At 41.8% G+C, this 14,621-nt stretch overlaps 4 protein-coding genes across 5 annotated transcripts in view; 1 reads left to right on the top strand and 3 right to left on the bottom strand.

Moving 5' to 3' along the window:
- Positions 1 to 818: 818 nt before the first annotated feature.
- Positions 819 to 2,990, bottom strand: LOC125769185 (brahma-associated protein of 60 kDa-like). The gene is made up of 3 exons (XM_049437746.1): positions 2,560 to 2,990; positions 2,269 to 2,453; positions 819 to 2,198 (listed from the first exon to the last, which is right to left on the bottom strand). The coding sequence occupies exons 1-3, from the start codon at positions 2,683 to 2,685 to the stop codon at positions 1,001 to 1,003; spliced, it is 1,509 nt and encodes a 502-aa protein (XP_049293703.1). The 5' UTR covers positions 2,686 to 2,990; the 3' UTR covers positions 819 to 1,000.
- A 926-nt stretch (positions 2,991 to 3,916) lies between these two features.
- LOC125769199 (uncharacterized) lies at positions 3,917 to 5,092 on the top strand. Its single transcript, XM_049437763.1, has 3 exons — positions 3,917 to 4,462; positions 4,526 to 4,605; positions 4,689 to 5,092. Exons 1-3 carry the CDS (start codon positions 4,366 to 4,368, stop codon positions 5,043 to 5,045), a joined length of 534 nt encoding a protein of 177 aa, XP_049293720.1. The 5' UTR covers positions 3,917 to 4,365; the 3' UTR covers positions 5,046 to 5,092.
- LOC125769198 (perlucin-like) lies at positions 5,063 to 5,913 on the bottom strand. The gene is made up of 3 exons (XM_049437762.1): positions 5,690 to 5,913; positions 5,539 to 5,615; positions 5,063 to 5,474 (listed from the first exon to the last, which is right to left on the bottom strand). Exons 1-3 carry the CDS (start codon positions 5,793 to 5,795, stop codon positions 5,106 to 5,108), a joined length of 552 nt encoding a protein of 183 aa, XP_049293719.1. The 5' UTR covers positions 5,796 to 5,913; the 3' UTR covers positions 5,063 to 5,105.
- Positions 5,914 to 6,440: 527 nt separating this feature from the next.
- Positions 6,441 to 14,621, bottom strand: part of LOC125769179 (uncharacterized) — a 35,678-nt gene continuing 27,497 nt past the window's right edge. For both annotated transcript variants that reach the window (XM_049437732.1, XM_049437731.1), the window contains 3 exons: positions 7,636 to 7,736; positions 7,455 to 7,563; positions 6,441 to 7,375 (listed from right to left, as the gene is read on the bottom strand). In XM_049437732.1, the coding sequence (XP_049293689.1) occupies positions 7,134 to 7,375; positions 7,455 to 7,563; positions 7,636 to 7,736 (452 nt within the window). In that variant the 3' untranslated portion in view covers positions 6,441 to 7,133. The remainder of the gene's footprint in view (positions 7,376 to 7,454; positions 7,564 to 7,635; positions 7,737 to 14,621) is intronic.

Genomic DNA, 14,621 nt, shown 5'->3' with positions numbered 1-14,621 from the left:
TAGCTAGAAAATGAAAATGGTTGACCAAAGCAGATAGAAAGATATCAGGACTTTCCAAAAGAATTATATGTAAAAACTGGAATACTTATGAAACAGGAAATGATGGTTTTGCCGAATTCACTGAAAGGGACGGGTAGAGAGAGAGAGAGAGAGAGAGAGAGAAAGAGAGACAGAGAGAGAGAGAGAGAGAGAGAGAGAGATAGAGAGAGAGAGCATGGAAGGTAGCTCACAGAACTTACTGACTTTCTAAACTTATTTTTACCACATAACCGGATAGTCGGTCCTTGCTACGGGGAACGGTCCGAATGAGACTTGATACCCGGTCTTGCGGTATGGAACCGGAGTGGATGAAGTGCAGTGGATGATTCAATATTCTCTCTCTCTCTCTCTCTCTCTCTCTTCTTGGTTTAACGACCTCTAAGGTCACGCCGGCCATTTCTGGCTTACTAGACTTATTTCTACCACGTAGTCGGATAGTCAGTCCTTGCTACAGGGGAACGGAACGGATGAGATTTGAAAGTCGGTCCTGTCGTGTGGAACCTGAGCCGTTCATCACATACACGGCAAAGTTCGGACGAGTTTTCACCAGGCAGGAAAAATTAACCTGTTGAAACATGTGAATATTTTTGTTCTTCGTGAGCCCTACAACATTTTTCTCGTGGGCTGAATCAAATCGTCTTGCGGGCCGGACTTTTCCGACCCATGGCATACACCACCGAGCCGCGCTCTTCCATATTGTTCTATCCTAATACCCAATCCTACTCATGCCCTAGCTAGTTCTTTCATCTTCGTGCTAATGAATCCTAAGTCATGCGACGTATCGGCCTAGAGTATTTATTTTCATTAAATTACGAGAGCAGTTCGTAAAAATAGCGTCAAACTGATTGCAGATAGATGAAACACCTCCAGAATCGGGATGTCTGTAAGAGGCTTAGTATAATAAAATTGAATATAGGGACAATACAAAACTTGGAAATCGAATGCATTAAACCGGACCGCGTTATGAATTTCGAATGCCAAGCGCTTGTTCAAGTTCGGCTCGTTTTTGGTTCACCTTAGTGAAGAAGTATCTCGAAACCGCCTCCTGTGTCCACGGCTGGTGATAGAATTCGGCCCGCCGTTCTTCCTCCGGATTACCGACGATGTCAGTCATTGCCTTCAGGTCGCGCGTTTGTGAAACGATCCATTTCTGTATGAACGTTTGTGGATCCTTGGCGAAGCTTAGGAAGAACTCGCGATTCGTTTTTAACTGATTGATCGTTTCGACCGTGTCGTGAATTTTACCGTCCAGCGTTTGTATTTCCTGCTGGCTAGCTGTGCTAAGCAGGAACGTATTCATCTGATTCTTGAGCGTGTCGTCCACCTCCACGTCGATATCGTAGCAGGCCGTTTGTTTATTTTCTAGCCCACCCTCAACCGTGATTACGTGGTTGATCACGATTGGATCCGGTGGGTGCAGCAATGGGTTAAGCCGTTGCGGAATCTCAGCAAACTTCATGCGTGGACAGCCGAAAATTTGTTCCAAATATTTGTCACACGCTATGTACTCTCGCTCGTGTGCGTCCTGTAGCTTGTGCGTTTTTATGTACTGCCACAATGCGGAAATAATGACCGGGCGCGTTTGTGTATGCACACCGAGCAGACGGGCGAGGCGTGGATCAAGCTTAAACTGCAGCGGTTGATAATCGAGCAGCAGCAAAATGGTGCAGCGAACATTCCGATCACCCGGACGTTTCACCTGAAATCCGTCCGTTTCCTGTGTGGAGTGGGTACGGTGCCACTCGACCAAATGATTGTCTGGGCCGTATAGGTCCTTATCGAGCTCTATGACGAGCGATTTGAAAAAGCTGGAAAATTTACGCTTTATCTTGGTCGGATCGGATTTGTTGTCCTCCAACAAGCGACCTTCAACACGCAGCTCCCATGACGCTACGGAACCGTCCGGATTTGCATCGCCGTCACTTCCGTCCTTGCTGGGATAGAACGTGTTCGAGATGAAGATACGCAGCTTACGCTTCTGCTTCATAGGACGCTTCAATGCTTCCTGTATGTCCAAACGTTTGCGCATAATGGTGGCATCTAGTTTGCGCTCAAAGGCCAGTAAATCCATGTAGGCCTGTGATTCGGGAACGAGATCTCGCACCTTTTGTGGTAAAATTTTATCAGCAAGCTTTTTCTTCTTTTTCACCGAGTAATCACTAAAAAGCACGAAACTACATGGTAAAAACAAACCTCACTTATCACATTGGCGGTATTTGCGCCACTTACTTCTTTTGCTGAGCTTGATTCATCGCGGCCCGACTTTCGGAACTACGTTTGCCTCCGGAAGAACTAGACATTGGCGAACCCCGCATGCTACCACCCTGGAAACCGGGTTGCATCGGGCGTTGATGCTGATTTTGAGCCGGTCCTCCGCCTCCTCCCATCGGTGGCGGTGGCGTATATGCTCGAGGCTAGAAAACAACAAGATGATTAAATATAGACACATTTCGTAAAATTTCAAACAGCTCACTTCATCGCAGCGCATCGTAAACATTTGTCAAGTTGCAATTAACTCACCGAAAAATTATTTCCTGGTCCGTACGGTCGCATCACGGGTGGCTGATTGTTTTGGCCCGGGGATGCCGGATAACGCTGTGAACCCGGACCAGTGTTCACGTTAGTCGCAGGAAACCGTTGCGACATTGTGAATTGCTTCGAGCAGAAGATTGATCAAATGAATTGTATAGTTGATGAAAGTTTTCTTCACACAAAAAATAAAGCCAAGCCGAAGCGACATCAAATACTTTTGACAATTTTGACATTTCTGACAGCCGAAGCAGTAGTGATGGCCGGATGTAAGACGAGAACGGGTGATCCGATTGCTGGAACGGATATGATGTTGTCACTTTTAAATTCAAAATTGTGCGGTAAAAATAAAATAAAATTAAGCGTAATATAAAAAAAAATCTGGATAGAACAAGATACTTCCACACGTTGATCAAAATACGAAGCATCTAAAAATTTAAAAAAAAAATTACATAACATCACCATAATTATTTCAAAACGTCGGTAAAAAAAGTATGCTACACTTTCGTAATGGCAATTCAAATTTACTGGAAACCAATCTCGCTTTCTCTCTCTCTCTCTCTGTCTTCCTCTCTCTCTTTCTTTCTTTCTCGCTCCCTCTTGTGGTCGTTGCAGCCTATGTGTCCGTTGCGGCAGTCCTGTGGTGTAATAATAAAAGGCAGTAACTCCACACGCCAGGACCGGCTATCAAATCCCTTCCGGATTGTACGCATGCACGCACGTACTAATCTCGCTATAAGTATGTTTTTTGCTCGGTTAGAACGACTTGGCCGTATGAAGACTTATTTTACCACGGAGCACGATACTCAATCATTGCAACGAGGGGACGGTCCGGATGGGATTTGAAACCCGGTCCTGTCGTGTGGACCGGCGCCGTTTATCACATACATGAACGGGGCCGCCACTCTATGGGTATTTAAAAGTCAAGGAAATCTAGAAAAGGCAGTTTCAATTAATGAGCTGTGGGGGTTGTAGTGCCACGAAAGAAGAGGAAGAGTTGCTTAAATAATCTTTAAAATGCTAGGGTTATGTTTGATGTAATATAATTTTATGGCATAACAATAACTTTGTAATTTATTTCTTTAAGACACCGCATTAATATTTGTTATTTTCTATTTATATAAGTGATTATGGGCTGTTGTATAATATTTACAAATATTTTGTTAACTTCTTCTTGGCTTTAACGACCTTACAGGTCACGCCGGCCATTTCTGGCTTACTAGACTTATTTTTACCACGTAGCTGGATAGTCAGTCCTTGCTACGGGGAGACGGTCCGGATGGGATTTGAACCCGGTTTTGTTAACTTACAAATGTTAATTAGTTAATTGGTTAATTAGTGTTAACTAGTAGTTGTTAATTTTATCAACTTTCGACTATAATATACAATAAACTGTGAATTTTCAACAAATAGTCATACGGCCGTGCTAATGGAAAAAAAATAATCAACACAAAGTTTTAATTTTAATAGTAGTTCTGATACTTTGGCTCTTAAAAAAACTGTTAAACATTTATTTTCTCATAATAATAATTAGCTAATTATCTGCTAGTTGGCGTAGGAAAAACTTGTTAAACACTGCTCTAGGGGGATTATGTTGTGAAATATTCACCCGTCGTATGTTGCATTACGTAGCCTACACTACGGAGAGTTTTCAGATGCTGTACAACGTACGGTTTATTCTGTACCGATCGTACGTACGCACTTTGAGAGGGAATTGCTATCAGTAAACGTTGTTACCAGCATTACTCCATTGAATATTCATACAATTTTTAAAAAAAACTTTACATCCAGTGTAGAATGAAGTTCACGAAATTAAACTTTGGTGTAATAACAGTTATAATGTTCTGTATGATTATTGATACAGAACCAACATTTAGCCCAAGAACTGCGCTCGGTAAATAATGTGTGCCAGGAGGTTTCATTGCATATGAAAATAACAGCATCCGTCGCATTACAGAAATGATCCACCAGAAGCTTTGTGTTTGTCCATGCGGAAATCCAAAAGGAGGAAAGCTTTATACCGTACCAAATATGCGTGTAAGTAAACTTGTGTTCGATAGGTTATAATTTGAAATAATGTAAAATATTGCACAATTCAAACCCCTTTTGGTTAATTTTAGCTGAATTGGTTCGAAGCGGTGGCACACTGCAACTCGATCGGTATGTCAATTGCTTCGATAAAGGATGCAAATGATCGACGATTGTTACAGATGTATTTGCAACCAACCCGGTACAAGTTACGGTCACAGGTAGGAAATCAGTCGCCGTATTGGATCGGAGCGAATAATCTTGCTGCCAATAATGGTCTTCGATGGGGTTTAACTAATCAAGAAGTGACAACATCAGAATGGAATCCAACATCAGTGCCAAGCAATGACCGATCGGAACCGTTCTGCGTGTATATAAAGGCTGAAACTATGCGATGGACTCCAGCCCAATGTGATGGTGAACAAAGGCAATTTATTTGCGAATATTAGCAAGCAGCAGGCCACAGTTTAAACACAATAAACTTTTTAAGCTTTTATTTAATGATCATTTCATTGTTCTCGAAATTGCTGACAAATAAACTTTTTTTTCTGTGTGCAACGGAAATCGTTCCACTCGAACGTATCCTTTGCAATGGCAGCACATCTTTCTGCCGGTTGAAGTCCATCCTCTCCACGGGCATTATTTGGCTCACCATCGGTCCAGTTGCTGTATGTCACCGCACGTTCAGTTAGTGCCCAACGATAGACACCCTGCTCGCCCAAGTCATTTGCCCCAATCCAGTAAAACTCCATATCTTGGTCGGTATCTTCTTCTCGAATCACTTGCTGTAATGCATCTGCGTCGTCTGCATTTAACACTTCAGCTATCTCCATTTCGACACTATTGCAGAAAGCGACTGCACCGAACCAATCACTAACCTGGGAATAGTAGAATCATGGTTAGGGAGGACACTTTACAACATACATTAGATTGTGGTAATACCCGACTGATTGGAATGTAGTACTCTTTCTGCTCGAACTTCTTACATGGACAGAGACATGCATTTTGCTGTAGCATACCTAAACGAGGATAGTAGAACGAAAGTTAATCCTATCCGTTTGAATCTGTTGGCTCAAACAGGCCATATTCGTACCTTCCACGTTATTTGCTACAGTTAGATTACTCCAAGCAACGAACAATCCAACGAACAGTACAAATATTGAACACAAGCTCATTTCACAATGTAGATTACTGGACATTGCTTTTATCCGCGAATTACAATATAACTAGAGAATAAACAGAAAACCTTACTTTATGTAGGAATGATCAACAAAGCGTGCTGTCAAAAGTGTACATTTGTTAGAAGAAATCTCAAGTAAAATGGGAAGTTCGTCGATAAGAAGAGTACCGCGAAGGCTACATACAGGTCAGCTTTCATTGATAAGGGTGGGTAATACCCCTGTTTACATTTTGATTCATCAAATGAACCTTATTTTCTTACCACAAACAAGGAATAGTTTTGAAATTGTGTTTCTTTTCATTTTTTGAGTTCTTGTTGTTTATTTCTTTAACAATTCTATAAGCTAAGTAAAGTAGAATACCACCAAAAGTAAAAACAGAAGCAGTGAAAAAAGAAGTAAAAAATAATAACCAAACAGACGATGTAAAAATTGCGCTCTGCTACTGCACACTGTTACAATTAACTGTTACAATGCAGAATTAAACTCGCCTAAACGTATGCAACATACATGTTTTTGGAATCACCAATCGGATGATGGTCCGTCGGAATCATCTAATCAAAGTGTTGCATACTTTTAGGTGCTGTTAAGCTGGGACACATTACAACAGAATTCGAACAAGCAAACTATATTCTTTCTTGGGTTTGGTAAAATATTTTCGAGATGTAATTTTTGGCAAATATTTTTTTTTTATTTATTACACTACACATTTCTGGCCAGTAATGCGAAACCTTATGTACATACACTTAAAAACGTGGTTGAGAGCGAAGAAACAAACGCATAAACGAGCACGATGCACGAGGAGAGGGACCAAGGATACAGGGCAAAACCGAACGAGATTACAAATGATGAACTTACGATGGAATGTAAACGGAGGAAAAACATAAAACACAAAAACAGAATGACAAAAGTGCACGTGCAAAACGCTTCCAGTATTGTCTATTAACTGCACAACGTTCGATATGAAAGTGAGAGAGTGAAGAAAAGGTGGAAAAGCTAACTTACATCACTATACTTTGTTCCACGCCCGTCGCACACGACCATCGTGGTAGTTGCATCGATCTCGTATATATGAACTATATAAATACTACACGATAGAGTAGAGTGGAGCGACTTCGAGGTGAGGGGAGCTTGGAGGTTGAAGATACTTATTTGTCTCTCCGATCACTCGCATTTGTAATGACACACTTTCATTGAACACAAACAGCATGACAGCACGAAACGGAACAACTGTGAATCGCTTCCGGTGCTGATTTGTATTACTGCGGGGAGTATGAGAAGGATTCAACAAAGTGCCGGATTATTTCCGTTTACTTTGAGGTGGACGAAAAAGCAACACAAAGTCAGTCCGATCGTCGTTTAAACCTCGCAGATGAAGTACGTTTCGAAGCTACAGGGTGTATCGTTCCACTTGAGACCCTTGCCATCGCGGTTCCACAGCTCGAGACAGTGTTCCTCTTCACCGTTTTCGTAGCGGAAGTTGTTCGGTTCACCGGCGTTCCAATTCGTAAAGGAAAGCGGTCGCCCATTCGACACCCAGAAGAAGCTGCCTTCTTCGGCCAGATCGGTGCCGGAGGTCCAGAAATGTTCCGTAGCAAGACCTGGCGGCAGAAGAGCGAATAATCGGGAAGGAGTTAGTGAAGTGTTGAAAAAAAAAAACCATTTTCATATCAAACTTACCGTAATCTTTCACATATTTCTCCAACCGATCGTTTTCTTCCTGTGTCTGTATGCTGGCGAGCTGCATTCCATGGAACCGACAGTACTGCAGTGCCTTGAACCAGTTAGCCTATGACGAAAAGTAAGCAGATGAATTTGAATAAAATTCCTGTTTCTACGTCGCTTCAGTATTAAATCATACCTTGAAGAAAATACTAAGATAGTAACGCTTTTCTCCGAGCTTCAACAACGGCATAGTCCACCGTGGCGGGGCAGATGATTCTTCCACACAGTTTGGACAGTCTGTCGGTTTGCAAAATAGAAAAGAAACATATTTTGATCATTTAGATTGTATTTGAATAAAACAGTGTATTAACATACTTAATGTAACTATAAAAATAATACAACTTAAATTTATTTAAGTGTATAAATAACAATTTACAAGTTATTTCGAATTTTCAACCCATTTTGGTGTATGAGTAATTTTGGATTGAAGTTCTTAAAACAAACGTCCCTAAATCAAGTTCAACATAGATAGACTTCAAAGAGAATAACAAATTGCAAGCTGTTGCATTGCTAGAACAATTAATAGACCGACAACCTTATACATTTCAACCGTAGTTAATAGAAATGCATTATCGTGACATATTATTAGTTAGATGGAACGAAATTAACTGTACTATTCATTCAACATCAATGAGGCAAATCGCATCTCCAATAAAAAGGAAATAACAATACTTAATCTCAAACAGCTATACGATGTGTAACAAATTAACAGGATTGATTGCTTAATGTTTAATTATGTTTTTTTTGTGCTAAATTTTCACCGAATGATAATTGATCTAAAAAATGGTTGTTCGATATAGACGGTAGCCAAATGAAACCACTATTTTAAGACACTGTTCAGAAGGCCAAGGTTTGGATGTTGATCGAACTGAACAGGTTTCACCCGCACGAGCAAAAAAAAAACAAAACTTGCCAAAATGAATATGTTGAGAAGCATCATTTGAATAGAATTCCGATAAAGTGGCATTATCTAGGCCCGAGAGTATTTATCTTCGAGCGTGAATATGTTGCAAGCCAGTACAACACGGCAGACACCAACTAAATTAGATGAACCATGACATACGGACAGCAATGCACCGGGTTCAGATTCCACCGCAAAATGATCGATCATGATGACCGTCGGACGGACAAAAATTCATCCTGTACCCCGCAGCTTCCGATCAAGTACATACTGCTAATCAACAGACCCGTGCGACACGCTGATGCATTAAGGTTAAGGTCATCCGCTGGAGTCTCCGGCGGGAGGATCACCTGTCGGTTGTGCATTAATTAAATTCCTTCAGCAAACGAGCTCCCGGCTAGCAGGTATTGCGGACAACATGCCAAGGTTTCACACGGCACAGTTTGACAATGTGAAATATGAAAAGGAATATTATTACAGGCACTATTAAGTGAAAGGAGTCTAACCACGGTGACTCTTCGGGGTACCATTGATGGTATTGCTTCTGGTTTTGGTTTCTAGTATGATAATTTGCAAACAATGTAGATACCTTCAGTGCGATGATCGATGATGTCTTCATCGAGTAATAAATGAACATATTTCAGGAATTGCTGTTTCTGGCTAGAATGACTATTGTCAGTGTCAGATGATGAAGTAGATTTATGTCAGTATCTTGCCAAATAGCAGAAACTCTCGTAGCGACTCTTTTCCTTTTGTGCACTAGAATACGATTAATGAAGCACCGTAACAAATAAAGCGCATTTTGTTTTTTGCATTATCCTTTTAATTTACAAAAGATAAATAGCTAGCTAAAATCGTGAAATAAATAAAGTGGAAACATTACGCCAAACAAATGGCGTTTTGGCTTTGAGGACGAATCATGCACACTGAAATATGATCGCATTTCTCAACCTTTCTACAGACGCTCATACCGTTTCACCCACCGTACAAGGGTACTCCCTTTGGAGCACAACGTTGGGATTCGTGATCTGTGTCCATTAAAGCTGGCGCTTCTTATGTAAGCGAGGTTGTAGTTGGTCGAATTGGGCGAACACCGCTACCGCCATCGTTCAACACCGTACCCCTTGTTCGAGTGCCCATTGCGTAATGGCGTCGGGGGTATGGAGATAATTCAATTTTGACATTCCCGTGCGAAGACGGAACTCTCAGTAGGACGATCGTCACGGTACTCAAAACACCCGTACGGAATGGGAAGGATCAGCTTGGAGGTATATATTTTTCTTCTTACAATGAAAGGAAGATGATAGGTTGGAAAATAAAAAGCAACTACCCTTCTACTCACTGTGCGGTTCCCTAAACTCTCGCACTGGCATCGTCAAACTTCAACCTGCCTGTTGACATCCGCAGCAAACTGTTTTCGGGAGGTTAATGTGAGATTAATTGTGCGGTTACGCCTTGACATTTATTTCACGGGTTATGGTGACAAAAGCGGCACATTTATGCCGGAGCTGCGTGTGCAAATGGCATGCACCTTGAGGAAATGTCGTTTGCACAAGGCACCAAAAAAACACTTCATCGTTACCGTACACAATAATTTTACACTGCCAAATTGAAAGGATGGACGTTGAGGCGGATGATGGCACGATTTGATTTTTGGTGTTTCACACATTCATCCTTAAAGATTGGTATTGTGGAGTGCAGAAGCGCAGAAGGTCAGTATGTTAAATTATCAAGCATTTATTTGTATGCTTGTCTAATAGGTTTGCTTTCGCAGCAGTTGAAATGCTGTTGAAAGTGTTTGAATGATCTGTTTATTAGATTGAAAAAATGCCAAGGATATTAATATTTGTATGTGCCAATTCAATATTTTTTTACTCTTGTTTTAGGAATAACATGTGCAAACCAATTGCGAATTTTGCATATAAATTAGCTACAAATCGTAAATCTTTTCCAGTGGAAACAAATCCATGTTCAAACGTGTTCCATCAAATGGGATACGTTATCAGTTTTAAGCAGGAAATACCGAATCATTCCTTTATCAGTCGTTCCGCATCTTCCTTATGATCAATATTTTCTGCCTCGGGGAAGGATACGTCCATTAAACCCAATCACCATTCCGTTTAATACCATCCGGTCTATCTCTTCGTTTAGCGCATTAAGCACGCTACCATAAAAGCGTATCCATAAAAAACTCTCTTCAAGTGGCCACGGGGTCACATAGTGCATATCTGAAGTTGGTGGGATATTTCTTTTACTATTCCATTTTCATTCCATTAATTGTATTGTGATGCATCTACCAGCGCTAACAATCGTTCATCTCGCTCATTATGCTGTGGAGCTCGTAAAAACGATGTTCGATCAAAATCTTGGTGGAATTTGAGCAGCGCGAGAAACGGTTCGGTTGATGATCAAAATGTCATTAAATTCACATGGACACTGCGTTAGTATAAGGAGAGTTAAGTGTATGAAGGAACTAAACGTCACCTTGTACACAACAAAACGACAATGACGACGTCCCTGAGGTAGGTTAGTGTTGGACAGGTTACGAAACGTTCGAGCATCAACTAGCAAGGAAGTACATTGAGGTCTAAGGGCTTTGTTCATTTGGTCTTGCAGCTGTGCAATACGACCGATCAATCCACATGCCAAACGATCTCTTACACCACACGATAAAATCGACAACTGCATTGAGTGTGCGTGCGCTTTAGCTGCCCTATCTGCGTGAAACAATTAATTCGGGCAGCATTAAACCGTCTTATGATCACGCAAATAAACACAGAGAGCATTGGTTTTGATATGAGGCAATGCAGGTGCGTTGAATGGATGCTGCCACAAACGACAACGAGGCTACAACGTCATACATCATAATTTCGAATACGCATGCTGCCCCACACACACACACAAAATAGTGCGCGTGGTAATTTAAATACAATTCTTTGTTAATGTTCCGTCGACCAGCCCGGTTGGCGCAATAGCGCTAGAGCGTACCGAAGCCGTTCGGAAGGTGTCTCAATAGTGACAAATGTACGCACCGTGATTGATACGAATCGCGCATATTTTTCCACCACTTCGTTGTGCTGGTGGGCGCACTGTCCACCAGTGGGAAGGGTGCTTGTATGTTGCGTTCAATTATGTATATGTGCACGAAATTCTTTGCCGTCTTGATATAAACCATACCCAGCCTCCAGCTGTGTTGCTAACATAGTTTGGGGTAATGGTTCGTTTGCCGGTAATGGATGATAGCGTTACCTCATCCCGGCACCGGTTTTAACACATGTTGTTGATTAAAGCTTCGATCACGCTGCCACACTGGCGTGGTAAGATGGGTGGATTTTCGATGGAAAGGTTAAGCCAATTTATTAAGCCGCTAAAGAGCCTATTTCTAACGAGTCGAAATCGAATGAATCGACGATACTACTTCGTGGTGGATGATGTTGAAAAGGAAAGTATCATTAGTGAAATTCATCAAGTGGCTATTTTTTTTCTTAATTTAGAGTGCGTAATTTGTTATGGAGAGATCATGGCCATGAACTGAAGCATTTTATTTTTTGGATGGATGATGTGTATTGGACTGTTTCAAATATTTATAATTCAACATGCAATATTTTAAAGTTCAATCTAAGTGTTCAAGGCATTAAGGAATTTAAGTTAGTCCATTGATGTAGTCGTAGTGCTAACGCTCTTTTAAATGACAAGACCTATAAAAAACCCATTCTGAGCGATTTATGGCTGGTATAACCTAGTAAGATGTAACGTTAAGGGATTTATTTATTTATATAGGGTAATTCATAATTATTCATTGTTTTCCAATTTGCCCAAAAAAGTTCTAAAGTTTTTTAAGCAATACAATTTCAATCGGTCATCAGATATGAAGTCATCTCATCGTGGCCAATGCATACTGTTTATGATAAAGACAAATAGGTTGAGTCGAAAAAATGGAGAATATGAGTGCCAATGTAAACATTAGTGCATTGCTTCATCCTGTAGTTTGACAAAGTCATAACAAAAGTGAAAAGTAATTTATTTCACGAAACATAGCAAAAATTAACAATAAAGAAATAGCAAAAATAAATTAACGGAAATTAATGAAGGATTTAAGGCTTACACCAGAAAACAAACCATCTAGAACAGCCTTGAACATGTGAAAATTTACCAATTGTGTATCCTTCTCGATTTGATTCACGTGTTTGCACGCATAGGGCAAGGGTTTTGTTGTTGTTTGGGCAAATGAACCTTCACAAAACAGCTATTCGATTCGACACCCGACCGGAAGCTTGCGCCATGAACGACGACGGCCCCTTTTGGCCACGGTTTATTTCACGCAAGCAACCCTCCATCGTCTCGATTGAAATCGAGAATGACAGTGTATGGGAAATGTAACGCACCGTACACGTTGCGAGATCAAGTTTCAAACAAACGATGCGATCTGGCGGACCACCATTTACCTGTAATTAAGGTCATTATTGCGAAAGGACATGTAAGCGCGGTAGCATAACATTGAATCAATCTAACACGACTGTTCCCATCAACAGCAGGGGACCAACGTAGGGGACTGAATCAAAATCGTCGCCAATGCATCTCAACGTAACGTAATCCAAACGATCGGCGTAATCCTGGCCCTATTCCGTCATACCACAATCGACCGGATAACATCATTCCCCTGTGCGCCCGTTCACTAGCCAAACCGGATCGTTTCAGCATGTGGCGAAGGGTCACTTTCTTCGGCATAATTATGTTAATCGTTAGTCGCGAGCCCACCATCCGGCACGAAACGGGCAGCCAAAACAGTCGGTGCTTTTATCGTTATGATGTCATAAAGGGGGAGAGAAAGGTAAAATGGTTTCATCTCCCTGCAGCAGCAACCAGTGTTGGACTTCTTTTTTTCAATAATGCATTTAACAGAGTGGATCACATACACAAACACACACACGTATACGAAAGAATCTACCTTACGCTAATAGAGGGGAAAATTAAGGAATAATAATTAGTGGTACCGTGAGAGTTGCCAGCGAGAGCCTTTGGTGTTGCGCACTGAATTACACTTTCACTGAGCAGCACGACCAACACTGCCAGGACGAACCCCATCCGATTCCATCGCACACAATCAGGCACAAGCTTTTTTGGTTGCATGATTTTTGGTTGGTGTAGTTTTGTAGATCAGGCGAATTTAGTAGTAATCACTTTCAGCTACTTTTGAAGTATTTACTACGTGTTACGAAAAGTTCACTTTTATTATGTCTGCCCTTCAGAAAATGCCTGTCCGTTTTTGCGCGAACTAAAGAAACTATCAGTTAGTTTGCACTTCATGCACGCAATTCATGTACCACAATACGCACGAATCATTCACGAGAAGAACACGGACAGCAGAAATAAGATGAACCCACACGCGCCACGAACGTGAGCTTTGTGATCAACGACTGCCAAACCGCAACTAAACACGCACGCGCTCGAAAAAAGACACCAAAGACGGCCGTGCAGCATGCGAGCCGGTGAGCTCCCTACTACGGGACACAAAAGCCACCCCCTCCCGACACGCGATTCGAACGATCGAACGAACTGGCGAACGAATCAACCGAAGAAACGATCGACAAATGGATGCAGCGGGTGAAGCTGCGTCTTCACCGAGCGAGGTTCGTCGCTTGTCGTACGAGCGCAAGTCTTTCGTTCCATCGCTGCCAGCTGTAACCAGAGGAAGGACGAACACGCGAGGACAACTGCATGGGAAATCGGATCGCTGGTGAACGAGTGGTAGCTGGTGACCAAACCTCTACCTTCCACGGTTTTGCACAGTAACTAACCACAAAACCAGGTCCCCCGTTATGCTAATAGTGTTGTTTAAATCATTGGAAGGTACAATAGCACACACAAATACAAAATCAAAAACTAAACTAAAACAAGACAGGTGGCCTTGAGGGGTGTGTGTTCGTGAGAGTGCCGAACCGCCCGCTAATCCGCAAGGTGGTTCTGTTCTGGGGTTTGTTTGTGCATTGCGAAAAAGAAGAGCAAAACACACCGGAATGCAGCTTGATTTCGACACCACGAACGGTACGAGGCGTGCGTGAGTTCTAGTGCCATCTAAGGGTTCCTCTTTGCTGCACAATTGCGTACCAATGCGGTGGGTCAGCGTAGTTGCCGACTTTTAGCTGGGTTTATATCTGATCGATGAACCGGTTTCAATTCGTGCTTAGGAGAGATGAGTCGGAAAGGGTCCACCAATGCAT

This window comes from Anopheles funestus, chromosome 3RL, assembly GCF_943734845.2.
Source record: "Anopheles funestus chromosome 3RL, idAnoFuneDA-416_04, whole genome shotgun sequence".
NCBI lineage: Eukaryota > Metazoa > Arthropoda > Insecta > Diptera > Culicidae > Anopheles > Anopheles funestus.
Note: the sequence above shows the minus strand (reverse complement) of the source record. Positions and strands in the feature narration are given on the sequence as shown.

Coding starts and splice junctions, on each gene's coding strand:
- LOC125769185 (XM_049437746.1), bottom strand. CDS start 2,685: ATGTCGCAACGGTTTCCTGCGACTAACGTGAACACTGGTCCGGGTTCA. Junction 2,454..2,559: donor GACCAGGAAATAATTTTTCG/GTGAGTTAATTG, acceptor GTTGTTTTCTAG/CCTCGAGCATATACGCCACC. Junction 2,199..2,268: donor AATCAAGCTCAGCAAAAGAA/GTAAGTGGCGCA, acceptor CGTGCTTTTTAG/TGATTACTCGGTGAAAAAGA.
- LOC125769199 (XM_049437763.1), top strand. CDS start 4,366: ATGAAGTTCACGAAATTAAACTTTGGTGTAATAACAGTTATAATGTTC. Junction 4,463..4,525: donor TAGCCCAAGAACTGCGCTCG/GTAAATAATGTG, acceptor GTCGCATTACAG/AAATGATCCACCAGAAGCTT. Junction 4,606..4,688: donor ATACCGTACCAAATATGCGT/GTAAGTAAACTT, acceptor GGTTAATTTTAG/CTGAATTGGTTCGAAGCGGT.
- LOC125769198 (XM_049437762.1), bottom strand. CDS start 5,795: ATGTCCAGTAATCTACATTGTGAAATGAGCTTGTGTTCAATATTTGTA. Junction 5,616..5,689: donor TGTAGCAAATAACGTGGAAG/GTACGAATATGG, acceptor ATCCTCGTTTAG/GTATGCTACAGCAAAATGCA. Junction 5,475..5,538: donor ACTACATTCCAATCAGTCGG/GTATTACCACAA, acceptor TACTATTCCCAG/GTTAGTGATTGGTTCGGTGC.